The sequence below is a fragment of the Echinops telfairi genome, unplaced genomic scaffold, assembly GCF_000313985.2.
Source record: "Echinops telfairi isolate 266 unplaced genomic scaffold, ASM31398v2 ScPeMD7_7409;HRSCAF=8447, whole genome shotgun sequence".
Classification (NCBI taxonomy): Eukaryota; Metazoa; Chordata; class Mammalia; order Afrosoricida; family Tenrecidae; genus Echinops; species Echinops telfairi.
The window spans coordinates 17,950,662-17,963,598 of NW_022111309.1; the positions used below are offsets into that span (position 1 = coordinate 17,950,662).

Below are 12,937 nucleotides of genomic sequence, written 5' to 3' on the forward strand. Positions count from 1 at the left end.
TGAGACAAAGTCTTGCCATCCTTGCCTCTAAGGAGCATTCCTAGCCTTAATTCTTTTCTTCCAAGACAGATCTGTTTGTATGCACAATTCCAAATCCTTTGTGGCCCTCAGCAATCACACACATCTCACCTCGATACTTGTACGCTTGGTTCCTTCTGGAATTGTGATTTTGGAAATAATGGGCAAATTCTAAGTTGTGTTTCTTAAAAATATGTGTTGTAAATCCTAACTGCTATACTTGTGGCTGAGGTGCCCTGGTGGCTGGGTTATGTCAGCAGTTTGAAACCACCAACCATTCCTTGGGAGAAAGATCAGACTTTCTACTCCCATAAAGAGCTATAGACTCAGAAACCCATAGGGGAAGTTCTACCCTATTCTACAGGGTCGCTATTATTTGGAATCCCAATGGCAGTGAGTTTTGAGTTTGTGATTCTGAACCTATTTGGGCCTCTTTCTTTGTTACGTGTACAATCCAGTATCAGTATAGCTTGTTTTTTGAGTCCATTTTTTGGGGGATAGAGTAAAACCTGTATAAATGGAAACCTACCAGAGAAGGAGATGGCCTATTTTACACAAAGAAAAGTATTAAGTCCATTTCTTTGAATGGAAACCTACCAGAGAAGGAGATGGCCTATTTTACACAAAGAAAAGTATTAAGATTGCATCCTGTCCAAGTAAAAAAGCTTGTGAGATCCAGAAAAACAAGACAGGTCCATCAAGTTCTGGGTCTCACAGATGTCACCAAATAAAAGGAAATTACGCAATCAAGAAAGGAGGCAGAAATGGGAGAGATTGATGCCACGGTCCATGATCGCCAAGGAACCAATACCTCCCTTAAGCCGTGAGCTGGAGCCCTGGACTCAGACTTCTAGTCTGAGAAGTGAGAAAATCAATTTCTGTTCTGTTACAGCCACCCACTTGCGGTACTTCTGCTAAGCAGCACTAGATAAACTAAGACACTAACCACCACACCAAAAGGGTAAAACTGGTTTAGATGAGATAACACAGCACGGGGTTTAAACCTTGCAAGCAATTTGGCATACGTTTCGCTTTCCTCGTTTGCACAGGGATCTCTTACAAAAGATTACTGGGCACAAAGTACCTAGCAAAATGCTTGTCACTGGCACCTGCTTAATCAACACTAATTTCTCATGCCATGACTACCCCACCCCTTGATGATTTCTCTACTCAGGAACTTAAACAGCCCTCGTTGCTCTTCTTCTCACTTATCATTCATCTTCTAATTGCTGGTTAGAACTGTTAGTCACTCCTGTGGTACTCAGCCAATACTGCCTAAGCATATATATCTCAAGGGCATCACACAGGCCACAGACCTATGACCCCTTCCTTCTAATAAGAACACTTCTCTATTTTTCTGATATCACAATTTCTAGGTTCCTCCTCTTGTAACAATGATACTGGAACACATGATCAGTATTTCCTCTAAGAAAGCAAATGAAAATACAAACGAACTGTGGTAGCCATCAGTAATATTAGAAACATAATTCAGGTTCTCCCCACTCTGAGTACTTAGGAAGACTGTACTCCCCTAGTCCTTCAGGCATAGGCATGTGACTTGCTCTGACAAATGAAATATGAGTACAATGAGGTATGCCATGTTAGGAGCCAACAAACATGTTGAGGAGGGAGTTTTTGAGTGGACCCCTGAGTAATTATAATGAGCAGAGAGACCTCACCAACCGACCATGGCGTGTATCCTGAGCAAGAATGAAGCCAGTGGGATTTGGGGACGCTGTACTACCTAGCTAATGCGGACCGAGAACAAGCATCCAGGATGGCAGGGGAGCTCTGCTAAGGACCAGCACATTCTGCTTTGCTTCTCAGATGGGCCAAACCTCCTCTGCAGCACACAGAACAGTAATAAGAACTGTAGACTCTCAGCACTGCAAGTGATCCATAGCCTGTTTTACCTGCATTGTTCCCAAGTAATTTCACTGGCAGAAATTAGCTCTGCTATTGATTACAATGTGGAAAACACTGCGTTTTATTTGAAAGGCTGGATATTGAACAGAAAACTCGAACACAAAAATTCTGCTGCTTTGTCTACATCATTACCCTAATACCCTAAGTGAGTAATAAGGAAAGATTAAATAAGTAAGTCAAAAAGGATCTCGGCCATTTCAAATGGCAGGCAATCAGTAAGATGGTGCACTGAAGCAGTGCAAAGTTAAAGCAATGAATATACTGCAGAGTTTGGAGCAATTTTAGCATTCCTGCTTGCTTTTTACTTTAACAAACTACACCTTCTCCTCAGTGAAGTGGTTATGCTCCCAAGACCAGGCCTGTTAGGTGAAATTGGTTTTATGCAAAAACGGAGGATGACCACAGCAGATCACAAACTGCACCATTACACAACTGCCAATCCATGAGAATCATGGCCCAGCCAAGTTGACACCAAGTATTGACCGTCACAGGCAATATTACTCTTGCCTTGTACATTGGCATTTGTTACTGCCAGATGTACGTCGCTAATGAGCAAAATAGTTGGACAGCTTTTTACTATGTCACAAATGCAATATGTCAGGTAATGAAGATAATCAATAAGTGAGGAACAGGTATACAGAGGTCTTAGAAGTTTAATAAATCATTATTACTAGTAGGTGTTGCCCTAAGAGAATAAGGTTTTGGCCTCTGAAAAATATTCTGTCACAAAATTCTTACCAAGTCTCAAGTATCAGCAGAGAGCCTCAGGATGTGATGGGACACCAGGTTGGCCCTCTTCTCTCTTAGGCAAATTCAGATAGGGAAATAGAGGTGACAGGGATGGTCAGATACTGGCACCTTTGGTCAAGTGGTCAACTAGCACCTTTCACAAGAACTAAAACTCAGAAGTCTCAGTCATCAGGCCCCAAATAGTTCCTCTTTCCTTTTCTCTACCAAAAATCTACACGAAATATGTGTCCATCACTCAGACGCATAGCCAGTGTATGGCCAGTATGGGACATGTCTTGGGCATTACTTGAGGGGGAGGCATTGAGCAGTTTCTATTAACTCAGAATGACACAATGTCCTTCCTCAAGTGCAATAGACAGAGGTGTTATCAAGAGGGGAGAGCAGGACACCTGTCCCCTCTTCCCCTGCCCTGCCCCTCCATGCAAATTCAAGGCATGGAATGACATTCTGAAGAGAAAGGGGAAGGTGCTTCTGATAAGATGTCGCTCACTGAAATTGATTGTGGTGGGGGAGGTGGGTGGGATACAATTGAAGAGATTGCCTTAGGCACCTGTTAGCCTCCCTCAATGCTTATCAGAGGGCGTTGTCTTTCCCCTGGGATAAGGCTCTGCCATCACTATTCAGTCCTAGAGACCAGCAAAAACACAGTATCTGTCTTATCACTAGGGTGTGGGGGAAGTAAATGAGCTATGCTATCATGAGCTTATTTCTTAGGAGAGACATTTGACAAACACAATTTATCTTATTACTGTTTATGATCCTTTCATCTTAGGGCTCATCAGTTCACTTCAATTTTGAACCCTCAGCATTTCCCCCTTGTTGCTGTTAGGTGCCATGGAGTTGGTTCTGACGCATAGCCCTGGTTGCATAGTGGTTACTCAATGGGCTGCTCATCGCAAGGTAAGCAGTTCGAAACCACTAGCTACTCCAAGGGTGAGCTCCGAAGGTGAAGGGGAGACTTTCCACTTCCATAAAGCATTACAGTCTCAAAAACTCACAAGGGCAGTTCTTCCCTGCCCTACAGGGTTGCTGTGTGTCAGAAGTGGCTCAGTGGCATTGAGTTTGGTGACAGAATTAAGTAGTGTGCTCTGGCTGGAACAGAAGCTATCTGGCCAAGAGTAATGATCAGTAAGGCCCAGGAGTTAGGATAGGGATGAATGGTGACGAGACTTGGATGCCTGGCCAAGGAGAAGACCAGGTGTGATCTAGTCTATGGGGTTAATTCAAGAAAATGTGTCTAACACCAGTGCACAAGATCATCACCAGGAAGGGAGGTGCCTCTGAATCAACTGCCTTGAGAAGATCCTTCAATCTTAAGACAGAAGATATCCCCGAAGTCATCATAACAGTGAACAACAGTTTAGCTTAAGTGGTAAAAAAAGGTCTATCTTGAGCATTACAATCTGTGAAGGACTACCTATATGGGGGTCAAATTAACAATAGCAATTAAAAAACTAGATGGGAACTTTGGGGGGACAGTGTTTATGCTAATGACCTCTGAAAAGGAGGGTGAGAATCGCTGTACAACTTGAAGAATGTAATCAAACATCAGTAAATTGTAGAAACTGTTGAATTGGTGTATGTTTTGCTGTAGAACTAAGCAACAAAACTAATAAAATTTACAGGGGAAATTACTTTAAAAATATATGAGAGAATATGGTTGGAAAAACCTGGTAAGTCCCAAGTGACATCAAGAGACGTGATAACTAAAGGCAGTAACCAAATCACACCTAGTGCCACTGGGTTAGTTCAGATTTGAGCAATGCTAGAAACATGGCAGGAGCAGATGGTGGAGCAGCTAGTGGGTTTGAAACACTGACCTTCTTGTTAGGAGCTCAACACCAAACCCACAGAACTACCAAGGGTCTAAAGGCTATCCTGGGCTCTTAATTGAAACTGGGATTAAAAACAACTAAAAGATATAAAAGGCACTATTATTGGGGGAGGGAGGGAAAAAAGAGGAGCTGATACCAACAGCTCAAATAGAAAGTAAATGTTTAGAAAATAATGATGGCAATGTATGTACCAATACGCTTGATGCAATTGATGTATGGACTGTTATAAAAGCTCTAAGAGCTCCCAATAAAATGATCTTTTAATAATAATAATAATAAAAGGCATTATTGGGACAATTGGGGAAACCTGCGTATGAAGTATGTGTATATGAGAGAACCACACGTATCAGTGTTACATTTCCATTTATGTTAATTATGCTGCATATAATTAGAGTACTCTGCACAACCTGTTATGTAAGAGAATGTCTTTATTCTTAGAAGCTGTTTATTGAAGTATCTAGAGGTGAAAAGTCATAATGTCTGCAACTCACTTTCAATGGACTGGGAAAAAAAGTATCTAGAGAGATATAAAAGCAGGTGTGTCAAAGGTTAATAATTGGCAAAACAAGATATGAAAAAATTCTAATGTTAAGTAGCAACAGGTGTTGATGATTGACTGGATATTGAGGACAAGGAAGGTAGAAGAAAGTAGATATAGAAGAAGAAAAAATAAAAATACCTTAAAGTTCAGGCCCCCTCTTTCTCCCTCTGAATAGCTGGTGGATTTGAATTAGTGACCTTATTGAGCAAGCAGCTCAACGCATAACCCACTACACAACCAGGGTTCCCCAGTATATTCTGTCCACAGTTCTATCAAGGAGGGCTGTACTACTGGGGCGAATGAACTGCATGAGATCAAGAGGGAAGCAATTGCTCAGAAGGCAGGAAAAAGGATGAAGGGATTGGGTAAATACAGGGAGGAAGTGGGAGGAATGCTGCACATTGTGGGGAAAGCGGTCAATGTCATGAATCAAAATGTGTATGAATTATTGGCTGGAAAACCATTTGCTCTGTAAACTTTCACCCAAATCACTGGAAAAAGTTAAGACTCCCACTCAGCCCCTCCCACTCCCAAAGAGACACTTCAACGACAATCACTGAAACCTGATTCGGGTGTTAGGTCTGGAGAGCCACAGTAAGAGGACTTGGCACAGAGCATGGTAGTTGCAGGGCTGGAAAGGGAAGGTGAGGGAAGAAATGTTTTCAGGAGACACACATGCTGAAATAAAGCAAGTACACTAGTAGAATGGCATTTAGGAGGAAATATAGGAATGGAACTGGAGCTACAGATCAGGGTTAGAATTTACAGTTGGGAAATCATCTACCTACATGGTAGCTTGATTTTGAGCAATGGATGATACCGATGAGAGTAATGTGAGCGGGCAAGAAGAAAGTTGTCAGGGTGACCAATAAGATGACTTACTGACCTCTGGTGGGAAGAAGATAGAAGAACAACCAGGAGAGTTCCCTGACACACACACAAGGTGGAGAAAAAGATTAAGGTGGAGCTGATCCAGAGAATGACCACCAATATCAACATTACAGCAACATTCCAGAAAGTGATGTCCAGGAAAGCTGGAGATAAGGAGGTTATCAGTGAATTCTGCATAGAACTAAAACTAGACCCTAGAAAGGGGGCAGATGCCGTAGAAATGAAAGACTGGGCATAAAACACTCACTCATTTAAGTTGATCTTGAACAGAAGAATGCAAACAGGCTATAGTTAGAGGGAGCAGCAGAAACATGATTTTAGAGCTGTATTCTGTGAGAGAAAAGGGTGATCTATGAAGACATGTAGATACAGAAACAAACAAAAAAAACAAACCCAAACTCATCACCAGGGCTCGAGCTTGTAGATGCAGAAGGAAAAAAAAAAAAAAAAATATATATATATATAGCTATCTCAAAGTGAATAACTGAAGCAAGATTATAGTGCATTGATGGGAAAGACACGAGAAGAGGATTTAGTTCTAGAAGTTGAATGAACAAAACCCTCTAAGAAAGGGAGGAGAGGTGATGAGGAGAGAAGCAGTAATAATAATAATAACAATAATAATAAAGGTAACAGCACACATGTTTTAGAAAGTTGAAGATGAGAAATAAATAAAACTGTCAAGTCAGGAATTCAGTAGTCATCCACAGAGGTGGCACAAATTCCATGATCGCAATTCCATTTTTCCACAAGCTTTTTGCAGCCCCGTCCTTCATCAACCATCTACACAGGCCTGCTACTCCAGCCATAGCATCTGCGACTGAAATGGATGGGAGTTTCTGACCTCCAGGCGGGGAGGCTTTTCAACTTAGAAGGGCGGCATTCACAGTGATATCTCCATGACTTTATGGCAGGTTCCTTGTTATCTCGATAAAAGGCCACTTTCTGCTTCCAACAGTAGATATGCAGAATTAAACACTGATCTTTCAGAGGGCATAGATCAGCTTGAAATCCCACTCAAATTAAGCCACCTATAGACGGCCACTTCTTGGGATACTTTTTAGCATCACTTTGCAGTAACCTCAGGATATATGGGCAGTCATTCCTGATATCACATATCATGTTTTATAAACTAAAAGTTTGCAGCAGTAAAATACTTTATAGAAGTTATGTGGTTATTAGACAAGTGAAAGAACACTTTTATGGCCTCTAATTGCCATACCCAGATTACACAGAACTATACTTACTTCACTGCGTCAGCAGGTATGGTGACAAATATTTTAAAAAATGGTGAAATCATATGGTTAAAAAAAAACAACCCACATGCATCTTTTAGGAGATGGAAAAAAAGCTTTTGATAAATGTTAACATCTTTTCAAGATTAAAAATTCTTAGCAACTAAGAAGAGAGACACTCGCTAATCTGATAGAGAATATTTACCAGGGGGGAGGGAAGTCTATAGCAAACAATAAACCTCGTTAACGATAGGGCATAGGGCGAACAGTTCCCTTTGAAGTCAGGAATAAGACAAGACAGCACAATTACCAATTCTACTCCACATCGCACTTGGAAGTCCTCGTTACCAGTGTAGGGAATGAAAAAGACCTTTGCGGAATAAGTGTTAGAAGGAATAAGCAAAAGAAATAGGATATTAAAATTAGGGGTTTAACATAATTTTTGGATTCAATAGCAACACACAAAAGTAAAGTGGCTTCTATGTAGTGGTAAAGAACAATAGATTATTTCAATCATCATATCCATTAACATATAAAAACATACCTTAATGATATATACAAGGATGAATCCAAAAGTATGGCTACAAAATCATAGGAACCCTTCTGGGGTCTTAAAGGCTTGAAGGAAATCAAGCGGCCATCAAGCTCAGAAGCAACAAAGCCCACATGGAAGAAGCACACCAGCCTATGCAACCACGAGGTGTCGAAGGGATCAGGTATAAGGCATCATCAGAACAAAAAATCTAACCATAGTGAATGATGGGGGGAGTGTGGAGTGGAGATCCAAAGCCCATTAGTAGGCCACTGGAGATCCCCTTGCAGAGGGGTCTTGGGGAGGAGATGAGCCAGTCAGGGTGCGATGTAACAATGATGAAAAATACAACTTTCCTCTAGTTCCTAAATGTTTCCTCCCTGCTCCCACTACTATGACTCGAATACTACCTTGTAAGTCTGGCTAGACCAGAGGAGGTACACTGGTACAGATAGGAACTGGAAATACAGGGAATCCAGGGCGGATGAGCCCTATAGCACCAGTGGTGTGAGTGGCGAAACAGGGAAGGTAGAGGGAGAGTGGGTAGGAAAGAGGGAACCGATTACAAGGAACTATATGTGACCTCCTCCCTGGGGGACAGACAACCGAAAAGTGGGTGAAGGGAGATGTTGGACAGGGCAAGATATGACAAAATAACAATTTATAAACTATCAAGGGCTCATGAGGGAGGGGGTAGCAGGGAGGGAGTGGAAAAATGATGACCTAATGCTGGAGGTTTAAGTGGAGAGGAAATGTTTTGAGAATGATGAGGGCAATGAATGTACAAATGCGCTTTACACAATTGATGTGTGTATGGATTGTGATAAGAGTTGTGTGAGCCCCTAATAAAATGATTTAAAAAAATCACAGGAACCTTAATTTCACAAAAATATCAATGTGAAGCCATATGTATGTCAGATATCGCATTTCATAAACTAAAAGTTTGCTCGCTGATCAATGCACCCCCACCAGTTCTCTACACTTCTGAATGCAGTGTTTCCATCTCTCAGCCTTTCCCGAAGAGGCCTGTGCTCTTTAGTTTACACCAGGACATGGTAGTTTGAGCATCCTCGAGAGTCTCAAATCACATTCCTTTGAAAGGTTCTTTGAGTTCTGGAACCAAAACGAAGTCAGAAGGGGCATGAGCATGATTTCCCCATGAAATTCTCATAGGTGGACCCTTGCTACCCTCAAAGAATGATCAGGAGCATTGGTGCAATGGAAAAAACTCTTTGGCACAACTTTCCTGGACTGTTTCTCACCAATGTAGTTTTAATTTTCTGCAACCTTCTTCCTAATAGGCCCCTACGGCTGGCCTGTGCTGTTCTTAAAAAAGAAAAAAAAAAAATCAATCCGGATTATTCCTTTGGAACCCCCCAAAATGTCACCACAACCTTCTGAGCTCAGTTCTCTAACCAGAATTTAAATGAGCCCATAGAGTCACATGGAAGTCACTGTTGAGACTGAATCTTTCTGAAGGTATCCTACAGAGACTAGGAAAGACAGAAAGAATGTGTCTGCAGCCAACCACTAAGCTCAAAGACATGTTTAGGCACGCTTGTTTTGTTTGGAATAAACTCATGTGTGCATAGCAATACTTTTGGACTTGCTCTCATATGTAAAACATCCATGGGGAAAACATGTAAAACACCTATGGCTCACTGAGAGACATCAGAGGAGACTTCAAGAAGTGGGGAGATACAGCACACTCATGTATAAGAATTCCTTATTATCGAGATATAAAATGGGGTGTCAGAGGCATCTGACCTCTAAACTTTGCCAGGGGGAGACAGAATCACTATCAGCATCAGCCCATGACTGATTCCCTGATACAAAGATCAGACATAATCCTTTTCTCTCCAACCTTGTTACAAATTCTGACACCAGTTGGCCTCTTGCAGTACTGTTTATATCTATGCCAGGTTCCACTACTCATTTCAATAGTCCCACAGTCAATATGCAGAACTACAGAGTTTATTAGGGAAATAATAGGTTACAATTTAGGATAGAGTTCTTCACTCAGGGCTGCTTCTTGTCAGCCATGCCCATAGGCAGGCCTCTCTCTGGCCTTTGACTCCTCAGATCCCCAGCCCCTTGGACCTCTGCCCTCCTCAGGACTAAACAGCTCTTTAATTCGGTCAGTAGGTACCCAGATGCAGCCCATTCCATCAGTAAGCCTCAGACAAAGGGGTTCAGCACTCTTATTCTGTGAGTCAGCAAGCCTGCCTCTGCCAAGTGCCTTGGGGTACCTCACACCACCAGACAGCCTTGGCCCTAAGGTGCTCAGCTCTCTGGCTCTGTGGGTTGGCAAATCTAGTTTAGTCAAGTGCCTGGAGGCACCCCACTCTGCTAGTAAGCTCGTTGCCCAAAGACACACAGCTCTCTCACTGTGAGCTAGGAAGCCCACTCTACTGTCTGCTGCCTCTGGCATGGCCATTTCTGTGCTGCTGCTTCTCCCTCTCTCTGTCTTCATCTCCTGGGTCTAAGAAGTTCTCAACTGCATGAAGCTGTAAGCAGAGAGACAGGATCAGACAACCACCAAGAAAGAAGAGTCAGGAGCAGGATATAGCATGGTGGGTTTGCTGAACCATGGAGAGAGAACTCAGTACCTTTGGACCAAGGTTTATGCCAAGGTTATGGCAGAGCTGAAAGAGGTCTTTTAAAATTATTATTATTGTTATTTAACTTTTGAAAAATGTAATCATTTTCTTGGGGGCTCGTGCAATTCTTAACACAATCTATATATACATCCATTGTGTCAAGCACATTTGTACATTTGCCATCATCATTCTCAAAATGAAAGAGCTTTCTAACACTTGCCAGAACAGGGCAGGACCTGGGTAGGTGAGCTGGATTGCCAAGAGGCCAGAGAGAGGTAGGCTTGCAGGCACAAGTAAGAAAAGGCTATTCTAACTGAAGAACTGTACCCTGATCTGTTCCAGTTCCTGTTACTCGCTTCCCCAATAGATGTCAAAATCATGAGCACTGCCTACTTCTCTTCACGGCCACTGCAATGAATTGTCAACCCAGCAGAGGAGGAAAGACTGGCATTGGAGGGGCAGCTGGTGTCAGAATTGTTATGTTTGAGGCCATTCTAGCAGCCACGGTGTCAATACAACACCTTAACCATGATCTCCCATCAAGGGTACATGGATCACAGTGATAGCAACCAGTGAAGAGAAGAACAGGACCAAGCAGACCTAACATGTACAGGTCCCGATCAAGGAACAGCACTGGGGAAAGCACGTGAGCAGTTGGGTAAAATAAGTTTGGCAGTCCACAGGCCCTTGATGGTTAATTTAGCATGTGGGGACAAAGGCCATGTCCTAGCTGTGCTACCCAAACAAATTTGAGAAAAGAGATTGGGCCATTTCCTTTCTACCTCTGATGGTCTGTTTCCCTACAGAGTATCACCTGACCCCACATTCTAAAAGTAAGCCTCAAAAAGTTTGTGGAAAATGGAATTAAAAGATGATGGTATGACTGATGTTGTAATCACTATATAACTATCTAGAGAGGGGAAAAACTATTTCAGTAACTTTTTAAAAAGCTACTAAAGCTTCAGTGATAATGAACCTAGGAACCTCATTTTATAACCACCATGAAATGATTTGTCTGATTTGTAGCTGGGCAGCCAGTTACCACATGACTGCCCAACACTAAGTAGTGTGTCTTCGGGTAGGTAAACCTTGCTATTACTGTATATACTGGTGTATGTGCAGAGTTTTTCATTGCCGTTTTAATGGTAAAATTGCCATTTTTAATGCCGCTTTAATGGTAAAATTAGGTGCCTCGACTGATATTCGGGTCAGCTTATACTCACATATATACAGTAGGTCTAATAATCTTGTACAAGTTAAAATTGATAACAGAGCTTACCCTCCCTGCCAAAAACCCCCCATTAAAACCTAAGTTATGAAATAAAATAGGTTCTTGGACTATTTTCAGGGTAAGAAACTAAAAGAAAGAACATGAAGGTGTAGAGGTGGCTTAAGAAGTCCTAGCCTCTAGGTTTTCTAGTAAATCTAGTTTGAGAGAGAATGTACCTTATCCATATGGAAGATCAAATCCAATTCACAAACATTTTCAAAACACTTATCCAGGGTCTCCACAAAAACCTGAGAAACAAAGAGAAATAGATCATGTAAAACATATACACATCTTCATGAATGTTACATTTGAAAGTGATTAGGGCACTTTTTCTCCAAATTAGCCAATTACCATATGTACCTCAACTTGAGTTCCTATAGTAAGAAAGCTTGATTTTGGCCTAGCAACGTAGCCAATCCCTTAAATTTAGCTTCCTTTCCCAATCATAAGCTGCATCGTTAACATCATATTATTTAATCTATGACTTTGATTTACTTTTCATTATAAATTAAACTGTGACTACTGGAAACTTGTTAGAATTATACCTACTACTCATCAACATTTCATATTTACAATAATAGTAGAAGCATCTACTACTCAGCTGTTTTGCACAATAAAAACCTGCGTCTGGCAGTAACAAACCCAAGGTGTTAGTGAGAGTTAACACTGGTTGTGTGGTCAAGGGTATCTATCTGTCAACTTGGCTTTGATTCTCAGGGGTAACCACAGTTTTGTGATGATGTAATTTGGCAGTTACACAATTTTATAGTTACCCTCCATTCTGTGATCTGATTTGGTCATCCTCCATTTTCACATTATACCAATTTCCACATAACAACTTGGTCCCTGGAACCTAGTCATGCCAATAATAGAAGGGATGTATTAAAAATGTATATGGAGGAAAAAAATGTGTATGGATGAAATGGAACAAACAGAATGGAAATAATGAGAATGTTTATAAACTATGAAGCACGTAACCAATGTCACTGAACAATTGGTGTAATAATTGCTGACTGGCAATCTCAAGTGCTGGGTAAACCTTTACTCAAAATGCAATACTCTTTAAAAAAAATCATTTTACTGGGGGCTCGTACAACTCTTAGCACAATCATACATCCATTGTATCAAGCACATTTGTACATATGTTGTCCTCATCATTCTCAAAACATTTGCTTTCTACTTGAGCCCTTAGTATCAGCTTTTCCCCCTCCCTCCCCACCCCTCCCTCACGAACCCTTGATAATTTATAAATTATTATTATTTTGTCATATCTTACACTGTCTGATGTAGCAATACTACCTTAAAAAAAGGAAAAAGAATGACCATGTTTCTGGACTAT

At 41.4% G+C, this 12,937-nt stretch overlaps 1 protein-coding gene across 2 annotated transcripts in view; it reads right to left on the reverse strand.

Annotated features, from left to right (window-relative positions):
* The window catches only part of AP3S2 (adaptor related protein complex 3 subunit sigma 2), an 81,360-nt gene that overhangs the window by 29,180 nt on the left and 39,243 nt on the right, over positions 1-12,937 (reverse strand). Inside the window, exon 4 of one of the 2 annotated variants that reach the window (XM_004709880.2) lies at positions 11,775-11,846. The exons of the other annotated variant lie outside the window; for it this stretch is intronic. Within the exon in view, the coding sequence (XP_004709937.1) occupies positions 11,775-11,846 (72 nt within the window). The remainder of the gene's footprint in view (positions 1-11,774; positions 11,847-12,937) is intronic. 2 annotated transcript variants of the gene reach the window in all.